The following is a 25,339-nucleotide window of genomic DNA, read 5'->3' as shown; positions in this document are numbered from 1 at the left end:
CTGCCATGCAAAAAACCAGCCACCTGCCCAACACCACTTGAGGCTTAGCAGCAAGGAAAATGACATCTTAAATCCTGCTATTCCCCCTTCCTGGACTGCAGCACTACTTTATCCAATCAAATTGGGCAAAGAGATAAGATTCTTACAAAAAGCCACACTGCTAGAAGTTCTCTTAGGATATGGTGCATTAAGGCAGAGCAGTCAGTAAGTTCTCTTGGCTGGCATAAATATGAGAGGCTGCAGAACATCTCCCTAATTCTAGAGATCGGTGATAGCTGGGCAAGTGTTTTGTGTGCCAGGCCTTATGGATATGCAGTAGCAAGGTCAGTGGAGGACTAAAAGGAAAGGAGCTGAGAAGACAAATGACCTCTGCTTGATGAAGCATAGGTACAGAATGTACAGACAAAAGCAAATCAGAAAAAGAGTTTATTTAAAAAACAAAAAATCCCCCCCTCAAAACCACACATACTTGCTCATAAGCTTATTGCTCAAGTTAGATCTGCTGTGACACTGCTCATTCTCCTCTTGGCCTGTAGCACCAGAAGTACTCTTGCATCCCTGTCTTCACTCCAACCTACATCATCTGGAAATGTTCATAATTTTCAACTGGTCCCAAATACCAGCATTTAATTCTCTCCTTACTATGCACACAGAACATGGAGGTCCCCAGGCACAAAAGGTCCTCGCTGGGACAACTCCAGGGATTTATTCAGTCATGTGATCCCACCAGGATGGGAGTTCCAAACTTGCAGAAACATAAAAAAAAAGGGGAAGGTGTATCTACCTTCTCCCTTTGAAGTCAAAACCTAAACAGCAGTAAAATCATCCCTGAACCACTCAGCCTGCAGTCCAGACATTTCCATGTTCATTCTACAGCTCATGGTCTACATTCTCAGTAAACAGCCTTCAGGATCCCCTGATGGACTTTTTACAGCTTTTCCCTGTCTCACCTGGCCATTCTACACCCACTGAACCAGGGCTTGTCTTCCAAGCTCCTGTGGAAGGGATGTTGCCTTTTCTTGTGCAGCATCTACAGATCCACACTGTAGCAAAGCAGCAGAATTCTCTCACGGGGCCCTGGCTCTGCTTTGGGAGGTCACAGAGACTTCTGGACCTTCCTCCTGGATAGCTGTCAGGCAGGTTAGGTAAGAACAGAGCAGGTGGCTTTGTGCTTCATGTTCAGTCAGTGCTGCTGTGGGGTTTCAACAACCTCCTCCTCTTCCTCAGCCTGCTCGGGGTGGCGCAGCAGCAGCTGCAGGTCAGGGTCAGAGCTGGCCTCTTTGTGTGGCTCCAGTGCTTTGTCACCTGCATGCACACAGCCCATTTAGTGACAAACCTGCTGGATTCCCACCAAACCTGGTGCTGCCAAGGTGCTGGAACCAGACACAGCTCCTAGTGAAGCAATGAGAAAGCTTACAGAGAAAGAGAAAGGGATTTAAAACAATCACCTTTGGAATTCATGGCTTTGAGAACAATGTGGAGGGAGATTCCCAACAGGCAGACAGCAAAGCCCAGCCAGTTCAAGAGACTGAGGCGGTCTCCCAGTAAATGTGTGGCCAGGAATAAAATGCAGATTTCCTGTGGAAATAAAAAAACATGACAAGTGGCAGGGCAGGACCTGAGGAGATATGCATGATACATTTTTCAGCTGAAGCCTAGATCAAGATGTCAGGCTGCTAAATTTCTATCAGCACATTCTTTCATGCGCGCAGAGTTCTAAAAACAGTTTCTAGAAACAAACAACCTGTCAAACCAGGATGTGGGATTTTAAGTCATCTGACTGCACGGCTCAGTTACAGAGGAATTCTTCAACTTCTGGATCAGAGAGATTTCATATATCACAGTTCAGCTCAAAAGTATGTGTGCTGCACTCCTCTGGGGAGGATGTGCCAAACTAGGCTACAGAGATAGCTCAAGCCAGTGGTTTGGTCATATGCAGGTCTGATGCAAGAGCTTGCCCTCCTCTCTTCCACACCATCTGCTTTTCACAAGGGCACTGGGTTTAAGTCTAGCCCACATTCCAATAAACTCTGATCATTAATGGTATTTTTTATAGAACAGCCACTAATCTCTGGCCCTTTGCTGTCAGGGACCAAGAGACTTCACTGCAAGGTAAAGAATCAAGCTCCTGTGCAAGGAGAAAAAAAATAACAAGCAAAAATTTCTAAGTATCTAAGCAAGCTCCCAGCACATAAAGCCCAACAGGGATGACTCAGTACTTGGCCTTCACCTTATTCACAGGAATCATGCCTTACCTTAAAAATGCCAGCAATGGAAAGGGTGAGGCTAGATGTTCTGGAAACCAAGAGGAACTCAGAAAAGCCTAGACCAAAGGCAAGAATTCCACCCAAGAACAGCTTCCCTACTAGAGAGAACAGCATTCCTGCTTCATGGAAATGGAAGAGCTTCTCTGATATGGACAAAGGAAGGCCTAGGAAGAAGACAATGAGTAGCAGAATACCATTCCCAGCTCCCAGGATTCCTCTTAATAAGACTGATGGGGTGGGCTGCTCACATTCCAGTATGAGGAGGATGTGGAGCCAGTTCTTCCCAGCCCTTACTTCCACAAGTGTGGCAGGCTACTACTCCTATGCACTCTTTAACGTTCTGCCAACATAAGGTAAATCCAGGTCTCTAACTACTTTGCAGAGTTGTTATCTAAGTGAATTATCTCCAACAACAAACTGCTAAGCAATCTCCCAACCACTTTACAAAGCTCTCCCTGCTTTCTCTAATGAACTCACGCACCCTCAAACACCGCAAACAGTGGGAGGAGCCCCAGGAACATGAGCGGCTGCAGGTGAAACATGATATCAATGGGATTCTGGAGACCTGAAAGAGGAGAATCAATAATAGAGCAGGCAGCAACATGCCAGGGAATAACAAAGGTCCCAGAGCTTTTATTAGCACCATTCCTAGACATACACCTTATTCGTGATGCCCACACCTGTGCTGCTGAAGACACCCAGCCACCTTCATTACCCACCTACAGATATTCTGTGCCCAAGGTTTCAAACACCTCCCATGAGATGTTTTGTTTCTGCAGCAATTCTTATTCCCCTTATTCCCCTCCCTGTCACCAGCACCACCACCCCCTTCTGGCACCCCACATACCCAGTTCAGCCTTCTGCATCAGGATCTGTGTGAGAGTCCAGCGAATGCCCCCCAGGAAAGAGGCACAGAGCACCAGCACAAACCCCTGTGCATTGAACTGTGTGGACTTGTAGGTGAACATGAAGAGTCCCCCAGCAATGAGCAGAACCACCAGCAGCAACGTCACCCTCTGCAGGAGAGCAAACACAACAGGGACAGGCACCTCCCTTCCTTCCAGATTCACCCACATAAGTGCATCATTCCTCTGCTCACATGTTTCTTGTGCATGCACTGCCTGTTTCCCTGGGTCTGACCTCCCTCCCTAAAGCATTGTGTGGGACTCTTACCATTTCCTCCAGCTTGAAGAGCAGTGAAAAAAGCAGGATGAAGAGAATGGCAGAGGATTTGGTCATCGTGTAGCTGTAAGGACCAAAATACACTGTCAGACTCCTTCAATGTAGCTCTTCCCATCAAAGCACTATTAGGAACCATCACCCATTCCTACACTGCCACCAGCAAGCTATCACAGACCCTGCATGCTGACCCCACTAACCAAACACCTGTCCAAGGAACAGACCCTGGCAAAGCACTCTCCAAACCCCACCAGAGGCTCCCTGGGAACGAGGTGTTTGTACTCACAGGGAGACAGTGACATACAGGAAGCTCCAGTTACTCAGCCCAATATCCAAGGAAGTTGACAGAGCTAAAGAATCAATGAAAAAGTCCTGAAATTAACCAAACCCTGTGACATGAAACAAACCCACCACAAAACCCTGCTTCATGGCCACAGACAGCAGAGCAGACCCAGGGGAAAAAATAAGCTTTCCTCAAGTTGGTTCTTCAGAACCAACATAACTCAGATATTCTCAGCTCTTCATGTTTCTGTCCTGTTCCCTGTGACTCACGTTGGGCTCAGCATTGCACTCGCTCAACATGCATTACAAAAAAGCCAGAAATAACTTTTGCCCTCCCTGTGACTGAAAGTGATTGCAGATTTGCATAAAGTCTTTCTTGACTGTGTCAGAACATGATAACTTGTAAGTCTGATGGCCACTGCAAGAAACCTGAAAAAGCAACAATTATCTGCACACAACTTTAACCCTGGTGCAGCTTTTGGTACAGTCTATTCTCCCTTCTGTCTACGTTTCCTACCACAGGAAACAGTGTTACTGATCCAAGGGCAGGCCATGCTGAAAGGTCAAATTGCTGCAGATGTGGAGAAAGCTTTTTTCAAGAAACCATGGGGCACATTATGTAAGGTACTGCAAACCTTGCCAGAGATCATAGACCAGATGCTGTTCTGTGGGAGCCAATATAACACAGCCAAAGAACTGCAGAAGTAGTTACAGTTCTGTGCTCCAAGCAGGAGCTTCACTTCTTGGTCTCAGATAGTTCTGTGTGCCATGAATGATGAATTCTCTACCAAGCTCCACCCTGAGAAAGATGCAACACACGGCTTGATACCAGCGTTGAAGAGAAAATGTTACTTGCAGACACAACTCATCAAGGCACTGCAGAAGGTTCTGTGCGGGTGACTCCTTCAGAAAGATCCATTCTGTGTGGCCTCTCCCTATCCTTATACATCTCTGTGATGAGCAGTGAAGGTGGCATGTCTCAGGCTGAACCTTCAGGTAGCATCTACACCTGCCCTACACCTGGTAGGGAAACACAGGGGCCGGAGCAATGGCTGGAGCCCACAACTCACCCTGTCCCAGGGGATTGGCCCCAACCACCCTAGGCAAAGGGCAAAGGGCTCTGGAAGCAGCCAGAGTGCCACAGGCACCTCTGAGCATTCTCACAGAGTCACTGAATATGCTGAGTTGGAAGGGACCCACCAGGATTATTGAGTCCAACTCCTGGCCCTGCACAGGACACCCCAAGAATCCCACCCTGTGCCTGAGAGTGTAGTCCAAATAAGTCTCGGACTCAGTCAGTCTTGGTGCCGTGACCACTCCCCTGTGGGGGAGCCTGTTCTAGTGCTCAACCACCTTCTGGGTGAAAACCTTTCCCTAATATCCAACCTAAACCTCCCCTGATTCACCTTTATGTTTTCTTGTATCCTGTCACTGGTTATGAGAATGAAGAGGAGATCAGTGCCTGCCCCTCTGCTTCCTCTCGTGAGGATGCTGAAGACCACAATAAGGTTTCCCCTAAGTCTCCACTTCTCCATACCGAACACACCTAAGTGACCTCAGCCGCTCCTCACAAGGCTTCCCCTCCACTCCATCATCATCCTCGTGGCTCTCCTCTGGATGCTCTCCAACATCTTTCATATATTGTCGTGCCCCAGTCCTGTGTCCCGCTCCCGCTCCGCCGCCCCTCTCCCGTGCCCGGCCGTACCTGCGGGGGCGGCCCGGCGGAGGCAGTCGGCCCAGGACAGCGCTGCCCGCGGCCGCCCGGAGCGGCAGCGCTCCAGGGCGCGGGCGAGCGCCGCGAGAGCGAAGATGAGCAGCAGGTGCAGCAGCGTGACCAGCAGCGGGAACGGGAAGCTCTGCGGGACCGACAGCCGCTGTCACCGCCGCCGCCCTCCCGCCGCCGCCGCCCCGCACCGCCCCGCCACCCCGCACCTTCATCAGCCACTTGTTGTAGAAGGTGATGCCGATGGAGAAGCCGTAGTAGAGCAGCACCAGCGGCGCCGCCAGCGCCGCCCGCCCCAGGGCCGCGCCGCCCGCCCCCGCCGCCATGCGCCCGGCAGCGCCTGGGGAGCCAGGAGGGACCGGGGGTGGGCACGGGGGACGCGGTGACGGGGCCGCGGCAGGACAGGACAGGGCAGGGCACGGGGGCCGCGATGCTGAGCGGGCCGTGGCGGCGGGGGAAGCGGGGCCGGCGGTGACGTTGGCCGGCGGGGCGGGGGAACGAGCGGCGCTGGCGGAGCGGGGCGGGCGCGCAGCGGTGACGCTCCGCGCAGGGCGGAAAGAGGCGGAGGCGGCGGCGGCCAGGAGCGCTACTGGTTATTATTGGAACCGATACAAAAGGCGGGCGGCGCCGGGACCCCCGGGCCGAGCCCGCGGCACGGCAGCGAGCGGCGGCCCCGGCCGCACGGCCCGGCGGGCCCGGGGCCCTCAGCCGTAGTGGTACACGAAGTCGTAGCTGCTCGGCTCCTTGGGGATCGGCGGCGGCGCTTCGGGGATCTGGATGTTCTCCAAGTCCAGGAGCCTCAGCTTCATTTCCATGCTCAGCAGCGTGTCCAGGTCGCTCTTGGTCAGCTCACTGGACATGTCCTTCCCCAAGAGGGCGTTAAGCCCATCAATCCAGATACAGTACTGTGGAAAAGAAGGGGTCATTCACGACTCCAGGTATAAATGACACCTTGTGTCGATTCTTTCTGTCCATGCAAAAATTAGAGAACTTTAGGACAGGAAATACTGGAGTGAGTTAATATGTAGGGAAAAAATCCCACCGCCAGCTCTAAAACAGTGCCCACTTCCATTTCCAATGGAAATTAAAAGCCTAGAGCAAAGTCTGAGCCCATGGTTGTACTAGAAAGACAAGAGTTTCTACTGTGGCACAACAAATGAAAAAAGTAAACCTATTCTAGGCCTCATAGGGGGAAAAACAAGCAGTGCAGGCTAGGGGAAATTAGTGTGGATTTTTTTTTCTTTTTAAATGAAAAGATAACTAAGGGGAAAAAAGATGGTTCATATAAAGCATCAGCAACATATTCTAGGAATGAACCTGGTGAGAGACAGCCTGCTCGAGTCTCTAATGAGAAGCAACTGATCCTTCTTAATCTCTGAAATTAATTGCTATATATTCTACTATTTAACCACTACATTTCTTACCTCATATTTATTAGGTGCAATGAAGTTCAAGGTCTCATCGGGATCGTATAATATGGAGAAGGCCAATTCTAACACTTCCTAAATGGAAAAGAATCCTTCACTCACCAGCTGAACAGAACATTATAGCACCTTCTGCCTGCCACCTCGAGAGAGCTGCCTTGCTGCAGCTCAGTACACTTTCTCACACTGGTATTGTGAGCAATTCTGAAGAGACTACAGCACAATCATGCTTACAGCCCCTCGCAGTCACAAAGGAACACTAGGAAAGGGCTCAGACAAGAGTTGGGGTTTGTACACAGCACACCTGCAGTGGGGGAGATCATTCACTCCTCTTGCTTGCTTTCAATCTCAAACACAACAGCATCAGATGTTAATGAGAGTGAAAAGGGAGCACTTGCCTTATTCTGTTTCAGTGCACTTTTCTCCTTCATGTGTGGACAATCCTTCCCTGTGACAATGGCTTTGATGTCTGCAACTGGAACTAACAGTGAAAAAGTAAAACTCCCAAACAAGCAATCCTATCCAGGAAAATACAGAACTTTGTTTTGTCTTTGCAACTGGACACTGTTTGTTTTTTAGCTCATTAGTGCAGTTTTCCAAAACACATTACCAGGAAGACATCCCTGCAGCTGGCTTTTAAAAAAGAACTATCAAGTAATTCCAAGATTTTAAGAATTTGGGCAAGGACCAAAAGTTGGTATCTCCTTAGTCAGGGCTTCAGCCTGGTGCCTTTCATCTTTAGCTAGGATTACATTCAGCCTCTAGACAGCAGAGCACAGAAGAGTGCACAGCCTGTAATCAGGACTTACTTTTTTCCTGTAAAGATTCAAAGGTCACTTCCCCCTGGGCATTATCTTCCAGGTCTCCATAGTGTAGCACCTTGTGATTCAGAGCCAGGCGACAATACCAGAATCTTTCTGGAACACACACCAAGGGTAAGCTGAGCAAGATCATTCACACAAGGTCTCACAGCCACTATGAGCCTCTCCACCCAATCCATCTGCTCGCCCAGCTCCTCAGCACAGCTTCTTATTCATGAGGGGATGGCTGTATTCTTAGAAATGCACATTTGTGCCATCCAAACTACTGGCTGATATGGACAGCCAAGTAACCAGCTTTTCTTTCTGGCAACATGCCTGCTGACAGATTAATTAATTAGATCTTTTTTGCTACAGTTCTTCACATGAAAAAATACAGTAGACACTGTCCCCTTACCTTGTCTTCTGCGATTTCCAATCTTCCTAAAGCTACTTCCCTCACAAAGCCTGTTCAGGCGCTGCTGCTTTATCAGCTCCAAGATCTCGGGTTGGATTTTCTCTCTCAGCTCCCTGGCAATCAAATATGGAAGAGTAAGCAGAAAATGGAGATAATGGCAGGGATAGAAGGCAACTGTTTTTGTTAGGCACGTACACAATAGGTGGGGACTGGAAGTCATCTTGGCTCATTCTCTCAGACTGGCGTAGCCGCAGAATCTCAGAATAGCTCAGGCTGCGCAGTTTACTCTTGAACTGGTCCAAGGAGTTTGGTTTAGAGGGCAGAGCCCTTGTGATCTGTTCCCTAACAACCTGCATAACCTAAAGAGGTGGGACAGGAAGAAAAGCAAGTCACGTTCTTGTTGGCAGCAGAGTATCAGTGCACAGCTCAGTGGCAGCAAGGATCTGACATGGGATAACCAGGGCCAGGAGTATCGGGATACTTGTGACTTTGAAGATCCACAAGAACCAAGAAGGACCTCAGGGCATTCAAATAAAAGTTGAGTCATCCTCTTTTACAGCCCATACCAATGCCCTGTCACATAATCTGTGCCCTACTCCTTAACCAAATATACAGACTGAGTGAACATGTGCTGATCTGCCAAAGATTTTACAAAAATATCTCTTCTCCACCCTGACCTTATTAAAATCTTCTGCTGTCGCCCTCATTTCTTTCCAGGTCTTGTTCAACAGCTGGATACAGATGGCAAACAGTTCCTCAAATGCACGGTCATGGGTGAAAAACATGGGGTGATAGTCATTCCTGCCTTCATTGGCTTCAGAAAGAAACAAACCACAGCCATGTGAGCATATTGGACACAAGGTACTAGGAGTAACTAAAGTCCACTACAGTGACAGACAACTGATGGTGTGCAATAGTATTTACTCCAAGAGATTAAGACATTTCAATACTTTGTCACCCCATAGATAGTTTATTGATAACAGCAATTCTCCCCACACTTCACCATGCAAACCTCTGTGACTCATGCCCTTTTCATCCTGGTCCCCCAAAATAACTGCTTGCAGTGTTTCCCACCTTCCTCTGGTGGAATTTCTTACAGTGGTTAATTTTCTCAGAATGCTGTTTTCCAACTGTCAGAGCTAACAAACTTTTCCCAAGTTCATGGTGGTTTCAAGATTATTTTTTTTAATAGAGCACCCTTCTGAAGCTCTGGGAAGTCGAAGCTTTCTGCTTGTATCAGTTTGTCAGGAGAACCAGAGTGCACACACCAAAATTTCTTACTTTATTTTGATAATGATGTTATCACTCAGACATTAACTGTGCTAACTCCAAGCTTGTCCTTTCCTTACATGGCAGAAATGAGATCAAGGTACAAATGCTTGTGAATATTAGGTTCTAGAAGCATCAGCTCAGCAGCCTGTGAAGCTGGGTAGTAAATGGTACTTACGGAGTTCCCCAACTTGCAGGATCTCACAAAGCATCCTGGTGAGCTCAATGGCACTGCGTCCAAAGGGACACTCATGTTTATCTTCTCGGCTGCTGTTCTCCAGAACAATCTACAAGAACAGGATGCCACACACACTAAGAAGGGCTTCTGCTGAGGTGTTGGCATCTGTAAAAATCAGCAGCTTCACGTACCCTGATATAGGTGTCCTGATGAAATTTGGCCAAGTAAAGCATGTTGTCCAATGCCAGCATCCCAGGGGGAGTCTGTGTAAAATCCATGGCTGGATTGATGTGATTCTGTGAAAAGAGTGTGTAGAAAGAATCCAAACAAATTAGCTCAAAGGAATTGTGTGAGAACCTTTTCTGAATGAATTTTAAACCACCTGTCCATCAAGCACTCTCTCACATCTGAATACCTGCTGACAATGCTATCTGAACTTTCTAGAGGAGAGGCTGGTTCCAAATTCTTCATAGCACTGGTGCATTTGGTAAGGAAATACCTCCAGAGAGTGCCTAATGAACCCCTGCATTTAACCCATCAGCAAATTCATAACGATCTTCCCCAGGAGCGTGAGTGAAACTGAATCTCTAAACTCAGATACCAAAGTAAGGTAAAGGAAACAGCTATTTCTGTTCCTTATTTCCCCACAACTCCTGTGGAGATTGCTCAGATTGCCTTGACAGTCTAGATGCATACAGTGAATCCCAGCATCTTGTAGTCCTTGGTGTACATGGCTTTGCGTTTCTCTGTTCCGCTGCCAGGGACGGTGTTGCTGTCAGACTCTGCATCAAATGCAATTCTTCTCAACTCAAATATGATGTCTCTCTGTGCCTGAAGGACAGAAGGCAGGGAAATGGTGACGTGATCAATCACTACAGCAGTATTTTCACATATTGCGCACTCCTGCATCTCTCCTCAGAGCTCACACAATGAACACAGAGAGATGCCAAGGGTCATGAGCACTTTGCACAAAGAGGCAATCCATTTCAAAATGGCAAGTTTCAGTACAGTGGGTAATGCAAAATATTTGTTTGCACTTTTCTCTAACTGCAAGTTAAGTTACAGGCAATTTCTAGGCATTTAGGTAATGCTATGGCATTTCTCCTTAAAAACTGTAATAGAGCTGAGTAACAGACACCTGAAAAATGCCCAGTTTTCCTCCTATACTGCAAGCAAATAGATAAAATGATGTGCCTGCCATAGAGGTAAGATAACCAGTTTGACAGCTGGTCAAGAAAGGAGTATATGACTTTCAGTGCCCACTTACATCTCAAAGTCCCACAGAATGTAGCAGGATGGTCATGAGCATACCCTAATCTCAAGGTTGACAATATGAAGGGCGAGTTTGAAACTTTATGTACCATGCACTGCAAATTCCATAGCACTAGGGAGCCCAGGAATAAGGCCCTTTGCACATCCTATTATATCAGATCTTACTCAGCTCTAATAGTGACCTGATCATTGGGATCCATCTTGGTCATCATTCTCTCTTCCAGGAGATTAAAGGTCAGGACCTGCAGGACGTAGAGCTGATGTGCCATTTCTGTTTTAATGGGGCGGTTTCCTCTGATCACATGCTGCAAAACAAAGGAGAGGGTAGAAATTAAGAGAATGCAAATAAAAGCTGAAGTATTAACCCTAGGCATATGCCAGGCTGCATGTGCATCTCTCTATATAAACATTCAGTTGTTGAACCTCCATATCCCACCAGAAGCATAATTAAAATGCTCTGTAAGAGCAGAGAGCAGCATCCTGGTAACTCCCTTTTGAATAAGCTTTTACTTTGAAAGAGTCACTTTTCTGCAAGTGCCCTGAGGGCAGTAGAATTTACACTATACACTAGTGAAACCTCCACTGAGAGGACATTAGGAAGCACTGTCATTCCAGACATACTTACATTTAGGATTATAGACCTCAGGTGCTTCTGGGCAAATGCATTAGCCATTTCCTGTTGTGGAATTTAAAGATGAAATAACATGAGTGAAATAGAAACAAAAAGCCCACACTGTACAGAGAGGAGAAAATGGAAGAAGCCTATGAATTGGAGATAGCATTGGCACACAACAAAGTGCTTTTCTACAGACTGTCAATTTAGCATCTCACCACAACTCATGGATGGCTCCCCTACAGAACATCACTAGTGTGGAGAAAGTCACTAGCAGAGTCAAAGCACAGAAGCAAATTTAGCTTAATGCTGGACATCAAATGGTACTTCACTGTTAGGAGATATGGCAGCAGGGAGCACACTGTGCATCGCCCAGGAAAAATCTCCAAGAGCTTCCTCCAATTAGCATTTCACAGCTTCTTACCCCAAGGTAAACACCCAAGATAACAAGAGCTATGGGATGCAGGTTTCAGGTCTCCTCCCTTTCAAAAACTCTCCCTCTGAAATTTATTTCCTTTGTCTAGTTTCTAAAGAGATGATCAGAAGTCAGCTTGAGGACACTTTACAGAAGCATTTGAATTTACAAAAATACAGGCTAGTAATTTTCATGCTTAGAAGAAAGCTTCCAGTTTCCCTCTTGACTGCATGGCTCCTTTCTCTAGATGAGGAGGGTTTCCCAAACATCAAGTCATGATGACAAACAGTCCCGGCAGATGCAAGATGCCTTTAGTTCCAGCAACAGTTACAGTTACACATTCATCTGCAAAAAACCTCATCTGTGCTTTCCTTGGAAATTGTGAAGATGCACTTTCTAACATATCAGTGACCTCATCACCCCTGCTAGGAGAATGGCACAAGTGCTAATGTCAAGGTGAATATAATGAGTTTGCTGCTACAAGCAAAATCTTTTGGGTAAGAAAAATCTGTTGGGCATTTTATCATCTGGAAGAAGTCCAAAAGAAATGACAGTCTGAGATCTCTCTTCACATTCCTGTGCAGTGCAGATTGAGAATTAGGAGCAGATGTGGAGTCTCAGACAATTGCACTCAATCAGCTGTACATTCTGAGCAATCCAAGACTTTCCAACTGCTCCTATTAACATCACTCTTGACAGAGCAAGAAGTCTGCTAAAATGTATGCATTAACCTTGCTCAGAATTCCCATTACCACTTTTGATCCAGACAGAAAGCTCCTGAACCAAGACAGTGACTGACAGCCAAGCTGTAATGGCTGCAAGTTCAGCAGGGCTCATCTTACAACCAAAGTGAGTCAGTGCTTGAGTAGAAAGTATCTAAGGAGCATCTAGATGAAGTAGGAGGTGCTTTCAGAGAGAGCACACTGCCCTCTGAGTCATTATTTTCTACTACTATTTGTGAGATGTAGTACTGAGAATAGGACAAGGGTCTGTTGTTAGGATTTGCTCATGCATGCCACACAAAGAATCCTTTCTCTGAAGGAACTGGTTTGTATGTGGGATGGAGCTAACAGGTGACTGAAGCAGATAAAAAGTGGGAAGGACAAAGACAATTAAACAATTCTAAACAGCATAGAAAGAAGCATCAACACACATACAGTCTAACCACTGCTAAGGGATCTATGCTCTGCTGAGCTCAGTAAGGCCCACTTTGCTGCTTGATGGTCACAGAAACACAGAATGATTTATGCTGAAAGGGATGCCTTGAGATCACCTAGTCCAACTCTGCTGTTTCAAGCAACATCAAACAGATTCGGTTGCCCAGGACTGTGTCCAGTCAGGCTTTTAATATCTCCACTGATGGAGACTCCATAATCTCTCTGGGTAACCTGTTCCAGTGTTTGACCCCTATCATATTTATGTTGTGTGGGTGTGCACATTTCATGTGGAATTTCCTGGGTTTTAAGCAGTGCCCACTGCCTCTTGCGCTGTCAGTAGCCACAACTGAGAGGAGTCAGGCTCCCTCTTTTTTATTCCCTTCCATCAGATATTTAAACACATAACATCTCCCTGAGTCTTCTCTTCTTAAGGCTGAGCAATCCTAAATCTCTTAGGCTCTATTCATATGAAGATACTCCAAGTCCCTTAGACAACTCCATGGCTCTTTGTGGTCATTTGAATTGTATTCAAGGGAGGAGGAAAGTAGTGAAAAATCCCTTGGAATTTTGTTTGCTATGAAGTCTACTATCTCTGCTGAATTACCAATACAGGAGTATGATTTTTCTTATTTTCATGTATTAAGCATATCCATTAATTTTAGAAATTATGTAACATTTATTGAGATGGCAATTTCCACTCTCTGAAGGTGCTGCATCCTTGAAAAAAGTGGAACATTCTCTGTGCCATGCAGAAAAGCAAAAAACCTACCAGTATCTCAATAGAGAAGGTTCCAAATCAACCAATTAACAAAAATGGTGATTTCCCTGGAGTGAGCAGAGGCCAAAAAACATTCTTGAACTACAATTACCATAAGGGAGAAGTCACAAAGTAGGCAGAATTTATGGTCTAGTCCCCAGTCAGCATCAAATTTCGTGACTGCTCTTCACAGACAAACAGCTCTATCTTTAGAAGGATGCAGCTGGATATGAAACTGTCATTAGCACAAGTGAGATTTGGGCTATAAACTCATGCTGCAGTAAGTTTAAGGAGATTCAGATTGCTAAAGGACTTGTTTCCAGTTTTACAATTGGTTCACCTGGTCAGTCTTGCAGAATCAGTTTCCTTTTATGACCATCTGTATGACCTTGTGTGCACAGAAAGCCATTCAGGGATTCTCCTGCTACTGATTCTTCTCCCCTCCACAATCTGAGTGCATCCCCAGGAGTCCTCCCACCCTTCTCCCTAGGTTCATCCACTCTCTGAGGCTGTGGGCATCATCCCTGGGATACAAGGAGGCACAGCTAGAGAAGAGCTAACATGCCTACAGTCCCCTACATGACCAGCCCCCAGGCTTGAGTTACTTACAGTGATGGGCAGGTCTAGTGGGTTAAGCAGCTTGTCCTGCTGGCAGAAAGCAAAAAAAGGCACAAAGAGAAGCAGACAGGATTTAGCTTGGAGTCCAGGAATAAGGCACAAACAGGGCACTAGAGAAGAAAGGCTTAACACAGCAAAGCTACACAATACACACATATGCACGTCTTGCAGGTAGCTGAGATCTTGGGAGCTTCCTCAGAGCAGGGCAGTGTTTCATTTCTCATGTTTGTCAGCAGGAATATCCCTCTATGACTTAAGAAAGGTCCCTTTTTGGGGGAGAGGGAGGTGAGTGTTTCTTTATTAAGTACATACAGCCCCAAGTAGTTTACTCAGCCTACCTCTTCCATACACAATTAACTTTAAAAAACTTCCCATGCTGTCTGCAGGATTACTTTCTGTCTCTGAAGGTCTTTCAGAATCCTTTCTGAGCATGTCCTAAATATAGATGTGTGCTCCAGGACACAATATTAATGGGATGGTTTTTCTCCTCTGTTGCCATACTGAAACAGGCACTTAAGTTCTTGGCAAGGTCTGAGGTCTACCTCGCCCAGACAATATGATTTCTGAGGCATAAAAAGCCAGGCAGCAACCATCACTCAGGTTTAAAGTCAAAAGGCAAGAACAAACCTGTCTCTTGTCCTCAGGTGCCTTCAGGAAGAGGGCATTGATCAAGGCAATGGCATATGTCTGAATCTCTTGGTTTGAGCTGCAGAAACAAAAAAGGGAGGCTTGTAAGGCAACAGGCAGTACAGAACATTACAGCTTGCTGCTTTACCTGCACCATGAGAACACTGACTACAGCAGTTGTGCATTTTCAACAGACATGCAGGACTCATCTAACCCATGCTTATGATGTCCAACTCTTCAAAAGGCTTGCAAAAACCTGACAGAGATTTCTGACTGACAGGTCCATTATCCAGGAGGCCCAGCAAACTGCAGCCCAGCACCACCACAGTTTGTTTCCAGTGCTGAAACTATCTCTGTAAAACCTGGTTATGGTACAGTCTGCTACATGGACACAGCTTGGAACTTGCATGGAGCAAGTTATTTTTCTTCCCTATGCCAGCGGAAGCCACCAAAATCAAATGGAACTAAGGGGAAAGAATGCTTCACTGCAGAACTTCTTCAGGCGCTTAGCCCCTTCCTAGGTGACACAGAGCATGTGCTTATACTTGTCACATTCAAAACTGCACAAAACTAAGCTTCTAAATGCCAATGTTATTCTTCTGTCCTCCTCCTGATATTCTGTCAAATGCGGGTTTGTTTCCTGTAATACTCTGACTCTTCCTGGGGGCAGACCTTGGCTGTCAAGTCACTCTATCCCTCAGCCCGACCCAGAGCACTCCTGCATCAAGCTCTTCTGATGAAGAAGAAGTCCAGTGTACCTCCTAAATGGGTAGGTGTGCATGAATATACTTATCTTTAAAAATATATTTTTTATTTATTTAACTATACATGTAGACATAAAAGATCTTTTTATAAAAGATCTAAAGCCAATACTTCTTTTAGCTTAAATACCTATGTTCCTCACTTTGACATATCTCTGGATAACAACCATATTCTTTCTTCTATTGCTCCCTTCCAAATCTTTTTCATTTTGGTCAATCTGCTGTACTTCCAACATGCAAATCTCCATGCACCATCCTAGGTTCTCCTTGGGCCTCCAAGCTGCACAGGTCTCTGAAGTCTGTCATTCACTTTTGCTCTCCTTTTCAGGGTTTGTTGCTCTTTTCACCACACTGCTTGCTTTTTGAAAAAGCAGAACAATTTTTAGGTTAGTTTCTCCTCTTCTAACTCATCTCCTTTGGACTTGTTTCCATGGTCATGTTCTTCCAGAACATATCCTCTGTTATGAACTGTTCCCTCCTGATGGCCTTGCCAAGAAAACCACCAGAAAATCCTGACTCACCCTCCCCCTCCCCTTCCAAAATATTCCCTGCACGGATGCTTTCTTAAGTGACCATTTGTGTTCTGGAAGCACTTAAGCACACAAGTTTATGTCTTGAACAAAGATAATTTGCTTCAAAAACCTGCACAAGTGTGTTCAATGTAAGGACCAAATCTGTGTTTGAGTAAACCAGAAATCATAAAGCTGAAAGAACATATACTCTTTGCAGAACAAAGCTGCTGAGGTGTTCAGGAGAACTTGTTTAGCTTTTCTATTAACCAAATTCAAATGTATAAACATTCCAAGCACGTAGTGACATTGATGCAACACTTTGTTTGCACTATAATTTGGTTAAACTACTGATCCCTGATTAAAGAGCATCAATCACATTCACAAATAGTGCTTTTCCATACAGTCAGAATTAAAAGGCTTGAGAAAAAACCCAACCTGTTCAAAGCTCTAACAACTACATGCAGCTTTTTTATAATGAAGAGTAGAACTGACCTAGACAAACAGCCCTAAGAGACAGAAATTAATTTGCCAGTTTGTTTGGAAAGGGAGGAAGAAAATGAAGGGAATTTTTAATCCCTTCAAGCAAGAAAAGCAATTGTTTTCTTCCTTAGTATGCAGGACAAAACCCAGAAGATGATGAGCTCTTAGATTCTAGTGGAGACAATTTAAAGAGGGGTAAAAGTGACAGACAGCTGGATGCAAAACCTTTGGGAAGTTGTTGTAGTGAAATGCAGGTTTGGTCCTAGCACTGAACACACTTGGGCAGTTATTTAAAGCGAAATATCTTTGTTCAACACTCATGTGCCTAAGTTCTTCCAGAACAAAGAACATATTTTTCTAGGATCTCACTTTTCAAAAAAATCCATTAGAAATCCTGAAGTTCAAGTAATTGTCATATTGGTAATGCTTAAAAAATATAATATTTAAGTGCTGCAAATGTAAGAGGATGTATTTTTAAATAAACAAGTAGTCATAAAATTGGCATAAATCCCCCCATTGCTGGGTGGACACTCACACTTGCAGGTGGGAAATGAGCTGCCCCACAGTGATCTCCTCTGCAATTTTCTGGTACAGAGTCTGGCTGTTGAGCACCATGCTCTCCAGGATGGCCAGGGAGCGCTGCAGGATGGACACATCCACCATGGGCTGGCTCACGTACCCTGCAATCTGAGCACACACCAAGTCAGCTGCTGCCAGCCAGGACACCTTGTGGGGAGTGAGAGCTCACAAAGGGGGTGCACTGTGCTCTCAGACAGTAGTCAGCTTCTCAGAGTCTTGAGCTCTTCCTGGGAGAGGCTTTAAAGCATGAAAAGAAATAATATCCACTCACCCCCTCTGCCCAAACTCACCTGTTTGATGAAGGTTATTGAGACCATGTCCCAGGAGACAATACCGTGGTCCATGAGCTCCAAGAAGGCAGTCAGGGTGAAAGCCAGCATCTCACTATAACTGAGAAATTGAAGAATTCAGTTACAAGAGATCTGCTGGCAAGAAAAATAGTCCACTCAAGCTGGATAAGAGAAAAACGTCACCATGTTCTCCTAATAACACAGTGTGGCACCTGGGGAAGCAATAAGGTGTATGCATTCATGCAGATAATTTTACTGTTTTCTAAAAAGATATTTTACTTTTCCTGGTTACAAGCACAAATTAAAATGAGCAGCAGTAAGTCCCTAGTCCTGCTACCAGAGACTCACAATCACCAGGATCAGTACTTGGCTACTCAAAGGAGCAAACACATTTCCACGTCAGAAAAAAAAAAGGGAAGTTAATTGTCCTCTAAATATTGGGACCTGACTTGAAATAAAATGAAGGCACAGCATGAATTGTAGAAAATTTAATACATAACCACAAGACAGAAAGATAAAAGAGACTGAAGGGAAGATTGCAAAAAATGCCAAAAATGTATTAGTTGCTAATATATAAGAAGAGCTATAAATGTTATTACAGTAAGTTATCAAGACTTTAAAAGTACTTTCAATGAAATATAACAACTGCAACAGAAAATCCAACTGAATTCTTTGTACCATAGTTCACTGAGACTGTGCTTGAGGAAACTTCCAGAGCAAATCATGACTGTCTCCTCTTCTGCTTCGTGAGATTTAGCAAATGACTGGAAAGATTTTGTCTCCACAGATCAGCATTTGCTCTAAGGTTGTGAAATTGCTTAATGCCACTTCAGCAAGCAAAATGAGCCCCTTATTCAAGGCCTCCTCCCAGAGTCCTGGAATAAAGGAAACTTACTGGGATAGAAGCTTGGTCCCACTCTCCACAAGCCGTGTCAGCACTGTAATCCCTTCCATGTTGATGAACTCTGTGGCAAAAGTGACGTCTGCTGAAAGTTTGGCCAATTCCTTCATGGCATCCAGCCTGGCCTCCATGCTGTGGGACTGGATCCTCTCCATCAGCTGGCGAGCTGCCCTGGACTGGCAGGAAAGAGGGATGGTGCCAGTTACAGAGCAGGCACCTGCAGGCTGAGTCCTGCCAGCATCAGCATTCTGTCAGAAGCCCATGGGTGGGCAGGGAGAGCAGAGCCAGGCTAGAGATAGCAGCAAAGTCACATTCAGCAAGTGCTGCTATCAGCTGCAGTCAGCAAGTCTAAGACACACTAAAAAAAGGCTTCTCTCAGCAACAGTTGCAGCCAAGCAGGAGGTGAGTAAAATGCTGGTTTGCATGTTAGAGCAAATGCCTGTTTTTCTCCTCGCTGAGGTGAGTGAGAAATATGGAGCAACACCATTAAAGAAATACAATATTGATAAAAAGTCTCACAGATTCAAAGAGAAGCATGATCTCATTTTGTGTATTCACAAGACATTCTGTAAGATTTCTTAGACACAGAGTATTATATCCTCTTAACTCCCTTTTGCCCAAGTACCTTCTTCCAATCCTACTCACCTTCAGCTCTATGCCAAGAATTTGCACAAAAAAAGGTTTAAGAAGTTAAATAAAAAGAAAGCTGAAAAAGGTGATTTTTGAGGGCACAATAGCAATAATTCAGCAAGAACAACCTCCTCTTCATCAAATTTGTCTCCATTTAAATTTTTTGCATTCAGTCACTGGAACTGTTGCTTTCTAACTAACCAGGCTAAGTGCACTCACATTGAAAATTCATTTGTCAGGTGTTTCACAGCATCCTAATCTAGGAGAGGCACTAAAACTGTAGACTGGATTTATTGACAGGAAGTCCTATAAAAGGGCAGAGCATCCAAAGGAAAGACACACACCACAGCCAGGAGGGAAAACAAAGAGTGTGTGCCTCACTGCGTGGAAGGGCCCACAACAAAGGTCATTTGCAATTACCCCCTGCAATCTGGGGGAGAAGGAGAAAGAAAAGCCAAGAGGTAAGAAACAGCCTGCCACCCATGGAGAGTTACTGAGAAAGAGGGAGGAAGCATTTACCGGGGACACTGCCAGCTGGAGGATGGTGCCATTCTTGATGTCACAGCGAGTCTGGAAAGAAAACCCAAACTTTAACTGTGGAAAAGTGTGTGGGGGGGAAATAACCCAGCTGGATCTACAGTGCACATCTGTATGCACAGTAAAGGGGCTCCTATGCCACACAACCCCACTGAGGGCACTGAATTTGAGTGCCTGAGTCCCCACAGCCAGGCATGCAAAGGGAATAGTGCAGAGCTCCTCTGCTGAATGGCACCACTTGAGTCTGAATCTCTCTGAGAGCAGAGATGCTGCTCCTCAAGGATTAGTGCAGTATTGTTTCATGACTGTAGTCCAAGACATTCTGGACTCTCCCCCAGGGTTATCACAAACTGCTGCCTCTCACACTGACCTGCTCTGTGATGTACAGCTGAGGACCATCAGCATAACGCAGCGTGTAGTACTCAGGGTTTGGCAACGACCACCTGGCAGAGGAAGAAGAAGGATACATTAAGCATCTTTGTCCTCTTCTAGCTGTCCATTAGGAAATGGAGCTTGATCCCAGGAAGTTGCAAAAGAACTTCCAAGCAAAGCTTTAGCAGGGGAAATTAGGTCTCCCAAAGAGGAGAGAAAACTCCTCTTGAGGACAATGTGGGACTTAAGCCTATTCTAAATCAACTCTGTGGAACATCTGAACAGGCCTACACTTCAAGAACAGCAGGATGGGCCAATCCTCAGAGAAACTGACCCTAAATCATACAAATGCACACACTTAGAATTGGAATAAAAATGGAAGGCCCCCATTTTCCAGGAGATCCTTTTCTTCACAATTTAAACCCCAGCCCATTCCATGGCCAAAACCAGCAGCAGGCAGCATGGACTGTGCTAGCAGCACATGAACAAGCAGCAGACTTCCACAGTAACCCAGCAAGATTTGTCAGCAGGACAGACTTTCTCCACAAGGATTCCCAGAGAACTACTCACCCATCACAGACCTCCTTGATGATGGATGCAAGAGGCCTTTTCTAGAACAGAAAGAGAGTCCTCAGTAGCCGTGTTCCTCTCAACCAGAAAGGAATACTGCCCATTTCTATGCTTCCCACATTCCAGTATCAACGCTGGGGTGCCTTTCCTCCCCCACCTGGTTACCAGGTCTCACCTGATCTATTTCCAGCAGCTGGGCATTGGCACCTGGCCACTCAACAGCCACTTTCACAATGTCTGAAGGTGGTGGCATTGCTCCAGACTCCTCCAGGTGCCCTTACAACAGCATATACCTCCACACCTGTTAAGAGAAAGGATAGTGAGCATCTTCTCTGAAAGCTATTTCACTTGCTACACTGGATCTAACACCAAGCTTTGAAACACCTAAGCTCAGCCTTACGGTTTTCTGGGCCTGACAGGGACAAAGCACCCAGTATTAGCAGAGATCAAGGATTCACATAAACAGCATATTGTGAAATTGCATGCCCAGCTTCATCACTTGAGAAATACTGAGGGCTTGTTGGGGCACTCACAAGAGGGGGCATTGACCAGCAAAGCCCCATCTGCCACCCACTGTCTGTACTGGCAGCTCAGGCTGCAGGACTACTAAAGCAGCAGCTCCCTAGGCTCAGCTGTAGGTGAGAGCAGGAACAGACTGTCCAGGTAGCCTCCCTCCCATGGGCTCATGTTTACTCATGCCCCATTCAAATTTCTTAGACAACTTGATCTACTCAGGTACCCAAACAGGCTCTTAGGCAAAGCTAGCTTTATCCTATTCCCTTCCTGTGATATCATAAATCCAAGACATGAGCATCCATCACAGAAAATTAGGTAACTCAGCATCTGCTCTGGAAGTGTACCTTTCACTTCTTTAATATGCCTTTCAGAGCATAAGCTTGTGTTCAGGGTTTGGTCCCAGTCAGTTGTCAGACAGTGGTTTGTGCCCAAAAAATTGGACTATGTGACCTCCTGAACTCCTATGACAGCCAGACTTGCTCCACTCTACCACCCCCCATCACCTGGAACGTATCTGGCAAGCCAGATTCAGAATTTCATTATATTCTGGAAAGCCAACCCCAATTCACAGAGATGGCTACAAGTCAGTACTCCTGGCCTTCTCTTTCTGTTTGAGCACCAGTCCCAAGAGTGGCTTCTATTTTCTTAAAACTCATTAAATAACTGTAAGAGTAAACACATCTCATTCAGAAAAGTGCCAGTCAAGTTAGGTTCAAAATAACACCTCCAACCTTCCAGATAAGCAGCAAACATTAGCTGACCTTGGAAAAGCAGCAGACTCAGGGCAGCAAATCAGGGCAATTATCAGTATCCAACCAGTACTCCCCAAAAAGCCCAATTTGTATGACACCCCTAGACCTGTAGGGTTTCCATGTATTAAATCTAGGAACAGACAGGCAGTTCCCAAATGCTGTGTGATTTCCACTCACTGTTCTCCAGCAATTAAAGGCTATGATGGCCTAAACTGAAAGCCTGAGAAACATCAGTCCTGTACAGAAATCACACACTCAACATCCCAGTACCCAGCCTGTAATAACTGAACAGGTAATTACCTCTCCCATGAGCAAGCAGGTCACAACCAGAAAACATCTAAATCTATTCAATGTTCAAGACACAACAAATACACAGTGTAGAGACAGGGCTCAAAGATTAGTCCCTGAGTATTAAGAACTGAATTTGCAACTTTTTAAACTAATTTACCCATGAGTAATTATGCATGAGTAATTAGCATCTAATTACCACTTTTCCCTTCAGCCTCTTGCAGTACAGTCATAGTCTTTTATTTGTATTGCAAGTGACAAGTTGCTACTGAAAAGTACAAGGAAATACAGCAATTTATATGCCAAAACAAAGATGTCCAAATTATTAGAGGTAGAAGCCTTTACAAATCTCTAACTTGTCTTTTCCCACTCAAAGAACATGCCTCATTCAGATAGGGAAGTGCCCATTAAAACAGAAATGCTGATATGAGGGGAAATCCTGAGAAATTATAGAACGTTTAGGTTGGAAAATACCCTTTAGGTCATGAAGTCCAACCATAAACATAACCCTGCCAAGTCCACTACTAAATAATGTCCTTAATAACCATATAAATGTCCTGTTTCCTCCCCAAAAAAAGTACTGCAGAGGTACACAGCACCCAGAGGTTATGCACTCTACCTGCAGCTCCCCTGGTTGGACCAGGGACCAACCAAGTTGTATTGCACTCCCTTGGTATCTCCAAAAAAAAGTTCTCAGCTTCATACAAATTCAAAGTAACTCACCATGATATTTAACACTCATTTCTGCCCCAAATGTCTTCCATAAATGAGCACCCACTCTTGACGGGCAACCATGCTCCCTTTCCAATCAGTATTCAAGGCACAGCAAATACAGAGTGAAAGAAACAGAGCTTCAAGACTCTGAAAAATATCTTCAAGGTTTGTTTTTTTTTTTGCACAGCAGCACCACAGAGCAGACACCACAGGTATCTCTACCAAGGCAGAGATTTGAACACCAAAGTGACTTGGCTAAGGAGAACCCAGAGAAGCAGGAATTAAAAATTAAAAAAGTAGGAAACTTTTTAGAACAGTCTTGGTCAAACAATGCTTTGAAGGACAACACAGACCGATAGTTCAGCAGAAGCAGCTTTCCAGAAGAGGATGACTGGACCATGGAATACAAAGAGTACTTCAGGTCAGCCTCTTAATGTGAGGTTGTGTGCCAAAAGCATGCTTTGAAAAGATTTCACTGTGCATCTGCAGACAAGAGGGGTGTCAAGATGTTTGCTTATACAATGGATATTTTGCAGTGCAACAATGATAGAGCTGATAAAATTGTTGAGAAGCTCTTGTGAAGAAGTGCAGACCATGATGTTGCATCATTGTGTTTACCAGTCAGTCACTTATGTGCATGCTCTCACAGCACATTCTTCTCAACAGCATGTAAACAATTCCTCACAGTTTGTACAGAGAGACAGAAGCCAAGCTAAAATCCATCAAAAATTAATTCAGTCTGCTTCTGCAGAGTGAGATCTGTCATGTAAAGCAGTGGTGCAGGGGTAGCTGCAGGGCAAGGAAAAATCAGCAGAGCCACTAAAAACACACTATTCAAAAGACTTCTGAGAAGCTGCAAGCTAAAACAACTACAGTATTTTAAGCAGAATTTCCCTATTCAGAAACTCAATCTTCTTTTCATTACAGATAGAGAACAAAGTGTGCTGCACACAGAATGAAAATGAGGAGGATGAAAGAACATTCTCTGAAAAAGAAAAGCTGCCTGGTAGAATCCCCCAGTCAACAAGCAAATAGCTGCAGCTTCTGAAACCTGTAGATGCAACAAAACACCCTCGGCAGTCCTCAGCAAGTCCCCAGATGGTACCAACTGGCCAAGCTAAAGTTGGAAGTGACATTGGCACAGGACTAATGGGACAGGTGGGCAGAGAAGACATTCCTTGGCCAAGCAGCATGAAAGGGTAGGAAATAGCAGAGCCCAGCCTGAAGGCTATGCAGTTTTCTATGCTACCTCACACACCAAGCAACGAGAAACATCCCTGTCTAGATAAACCAGAGAAGCAAATGGCTCAGATTCCCTGCCTCTGGAATCCTACATTGCTCCAAAGGCCTTCCATGGCTGCACTTTGGTGGTAAAGCTTACGCCTATGGGCCCTGGAAGTGCACATTTCAACACAGCACAGCAGAGACCGTCTCTTGGCAAAGACAGAAACTGATAGCAAGGAGCAAAAAGAGAACTGCTTTATTATTTTCAATCAGTCAAGTGACTTCAAAGCCGCCAGCTAGGCGCCAACCGCTGAAGCTTGGCCCAAAACCCAGCTAAAGGAATTAAACAAGAATTTTTCAGCTAAGCCCTGTCCGCGCTGTGCCTCGGCTCCCGAGGGAGCACCGGCCTCGCCCCTCTCGGTGTATCCGGGAGCAGCGGGGGCGGCGCGCCGGGCACAACGGGAGCTACGGGAGCTGCTGCGGCGGCCGGGCCGGGCCGGGCCGGGCCGGGGGCGGGCGGAGGAGCCAGGCCGGAGTCAGGGCCGCGGGCACGGTGGGCGCGGCGCCGCAGCGCGCCCGAGGAGGCGGCAGACCCGAGGCGCTCCGCCGACGGCTGCGCTCCCTGTCCCTGTCCCTATCCCTGTCCCTGTCCCTGTCCCTACCCACGCTCTCGCCCGCCCGCGCTCCCCCGGCCCCACCGCGGCCGCCCCGCGTTCCCGCGGCCCCGCCAAGGCGCTGCCGGCGCTGGCACCGCCCCTGGGCGCGTCATGCGCCCGCCGCGCTGCCATGGAGACCGCGGGGACCATGGAGACCCAACCCGACCCGACCTGACCCGACCCGACCCGCCGGCCCCGCCGCCCCAGCGCACCCCCTGCGCAGCCGAGTCAATGCCGCTAACCGAGCGTCCCTCGTCCCCGCGCCCCTCCTCGCCTCCGGGGCCGCCGCGGCGGGGCTCACGTCAGTTCCCCGTGCCCACGGTGCCCCGCCTCCGGGAGCGGCTGCGAGCGCCAGGGGCCGGGCGTGCGGGAGCTCATGCAGGGCAGCCGCTCGGGCTGGCGCGGGGCTCTGCGGCGGCCGCGCTCGGCTCCCTCCGCCCCGGCAGCGAGCGCGGGGCCGCGGAGCTCTGCGCAGCCCCCGCCCCCGGGCGCGCCCCGCCCCGGGAAGCGCGGCCACGGCGCGCCGGAACGGGCGGGGCCCGCGCAGCGCGGGCGGAAGTC

General features: G+C 46.5%; 2 protein-coding genes across 6 annotated transcripts; both read right to left on the bottom strand.

Annotated features, from left to right (window-relative positions):
• Positions 1 to 413: 413 nt before the first annotated feature.
• On the bottom strand, positions 414 to 5,777 carry SLC35C2 (solute carrier family 35 member C2). Its single transcript, XM_066561660.1, has 9 exons — positions 5,661 to 5,777; positions 5,434 to 5,584; positions 3,733 to 3,796; positions 3,441 to 3,513; positions 3,115 to 3,283; positions 2,749 to 2,832; positions 2,256 to 2,431; positions 1,449 to 1,578; positions 414 to 1,305 (listed from the first exon to the last, which is right to left on the bottom strand). Exons 1-9 carry the CDS (start codon positions 5,775 to 5,777, stop codon positions 1,184 to 1,186), a joined length of 1,086 nt encoding a protein of 361 aa, XP_066417757.1. The 3' UTR covers positions 414 to 1,183.
• A 249-nt stretch (positions 5,778 to 6,026) lies between these two features.
• Positions 6,027 to 25,206, bottom strand: ELMO2 (engulfment and cell motility 2). Of its 5 annotated transcripts, none has more exons than XM_066561499.1 (22): positions 24,991 to 25,206; positions 20,804 to 20,929; positions 20,629 to 20,669; positions 20,057 to 20,129; positions 19,669 to 19,719; positions 18,514 to 18,695; positions 17,619 to 17,718; positions 17,285 to 17,436; positions 14,997 to 15,075; positions 14,361 to 14,399; positions 11,435 to 11,485; positions 10,992 to 11,114; positions 10,234 to 10,368; positions 9,729 to 9,833; positions 9,538 to 9,646; positions 8,768 to 8,904; positions 8,286 to 8,449; positions 8,091 to 8,203; positions 7,685 to 7,792; positions 7,270 to 7,350; positions 6,876 to 6,949; positions 6,027 to 6,356 (listed from the first exon to the last, which is right to left on the bottom strand). In XM_066561499.1, the coding sequence occupies exons 2-22, from the start codon at positions 20,879 to 20,881 to the stop codon at positions 6,156 to 6,158; spliced, it is 2,196 nt and encodes a 731-aa protein (XP_066417596.1). In that variant the 5' UTR covers positions 20,882 to 20,929; positions 24,991 to 25,206; the 3' UTR covers positions 6,027 to 6,155. The 5 variants fall into 5 exon arrangements, with proteins under 5 accessions (XP_066417596.1, XP_066417593.1, XP_066417594.1 ...); XM_066561496.1 differs by having other exon boundaries at positions 7,270 to 7,356; positions 24,991 to 25,203; XM_066561497.1 differs by having other exon boundaries at positions 7,270 to 7,356; positions 25,021 to 25,203.
• Between the last annotated feature and the right edge of the window lie 133 nt (positions 25,207 to 25,339).

Source organism: Molothrus aeneus, chromosome 17, assembly GCF_037042795.1.
Source record: "Molothrus aeneus isolate 106 chromosome 17, BPBGC_Maene_1.0, whole genome shotgun sequence".
Taxonomy (NCBI): domain Eukaryota; kingdom Metazoa; phylum Chordata; class Aves; order Passeriformes; family Icteridae; genus Molothrus; species Molothrus aeneus.
This window is presented reverse-complemented; position numbering and strand designations above follow the sequence as displayed.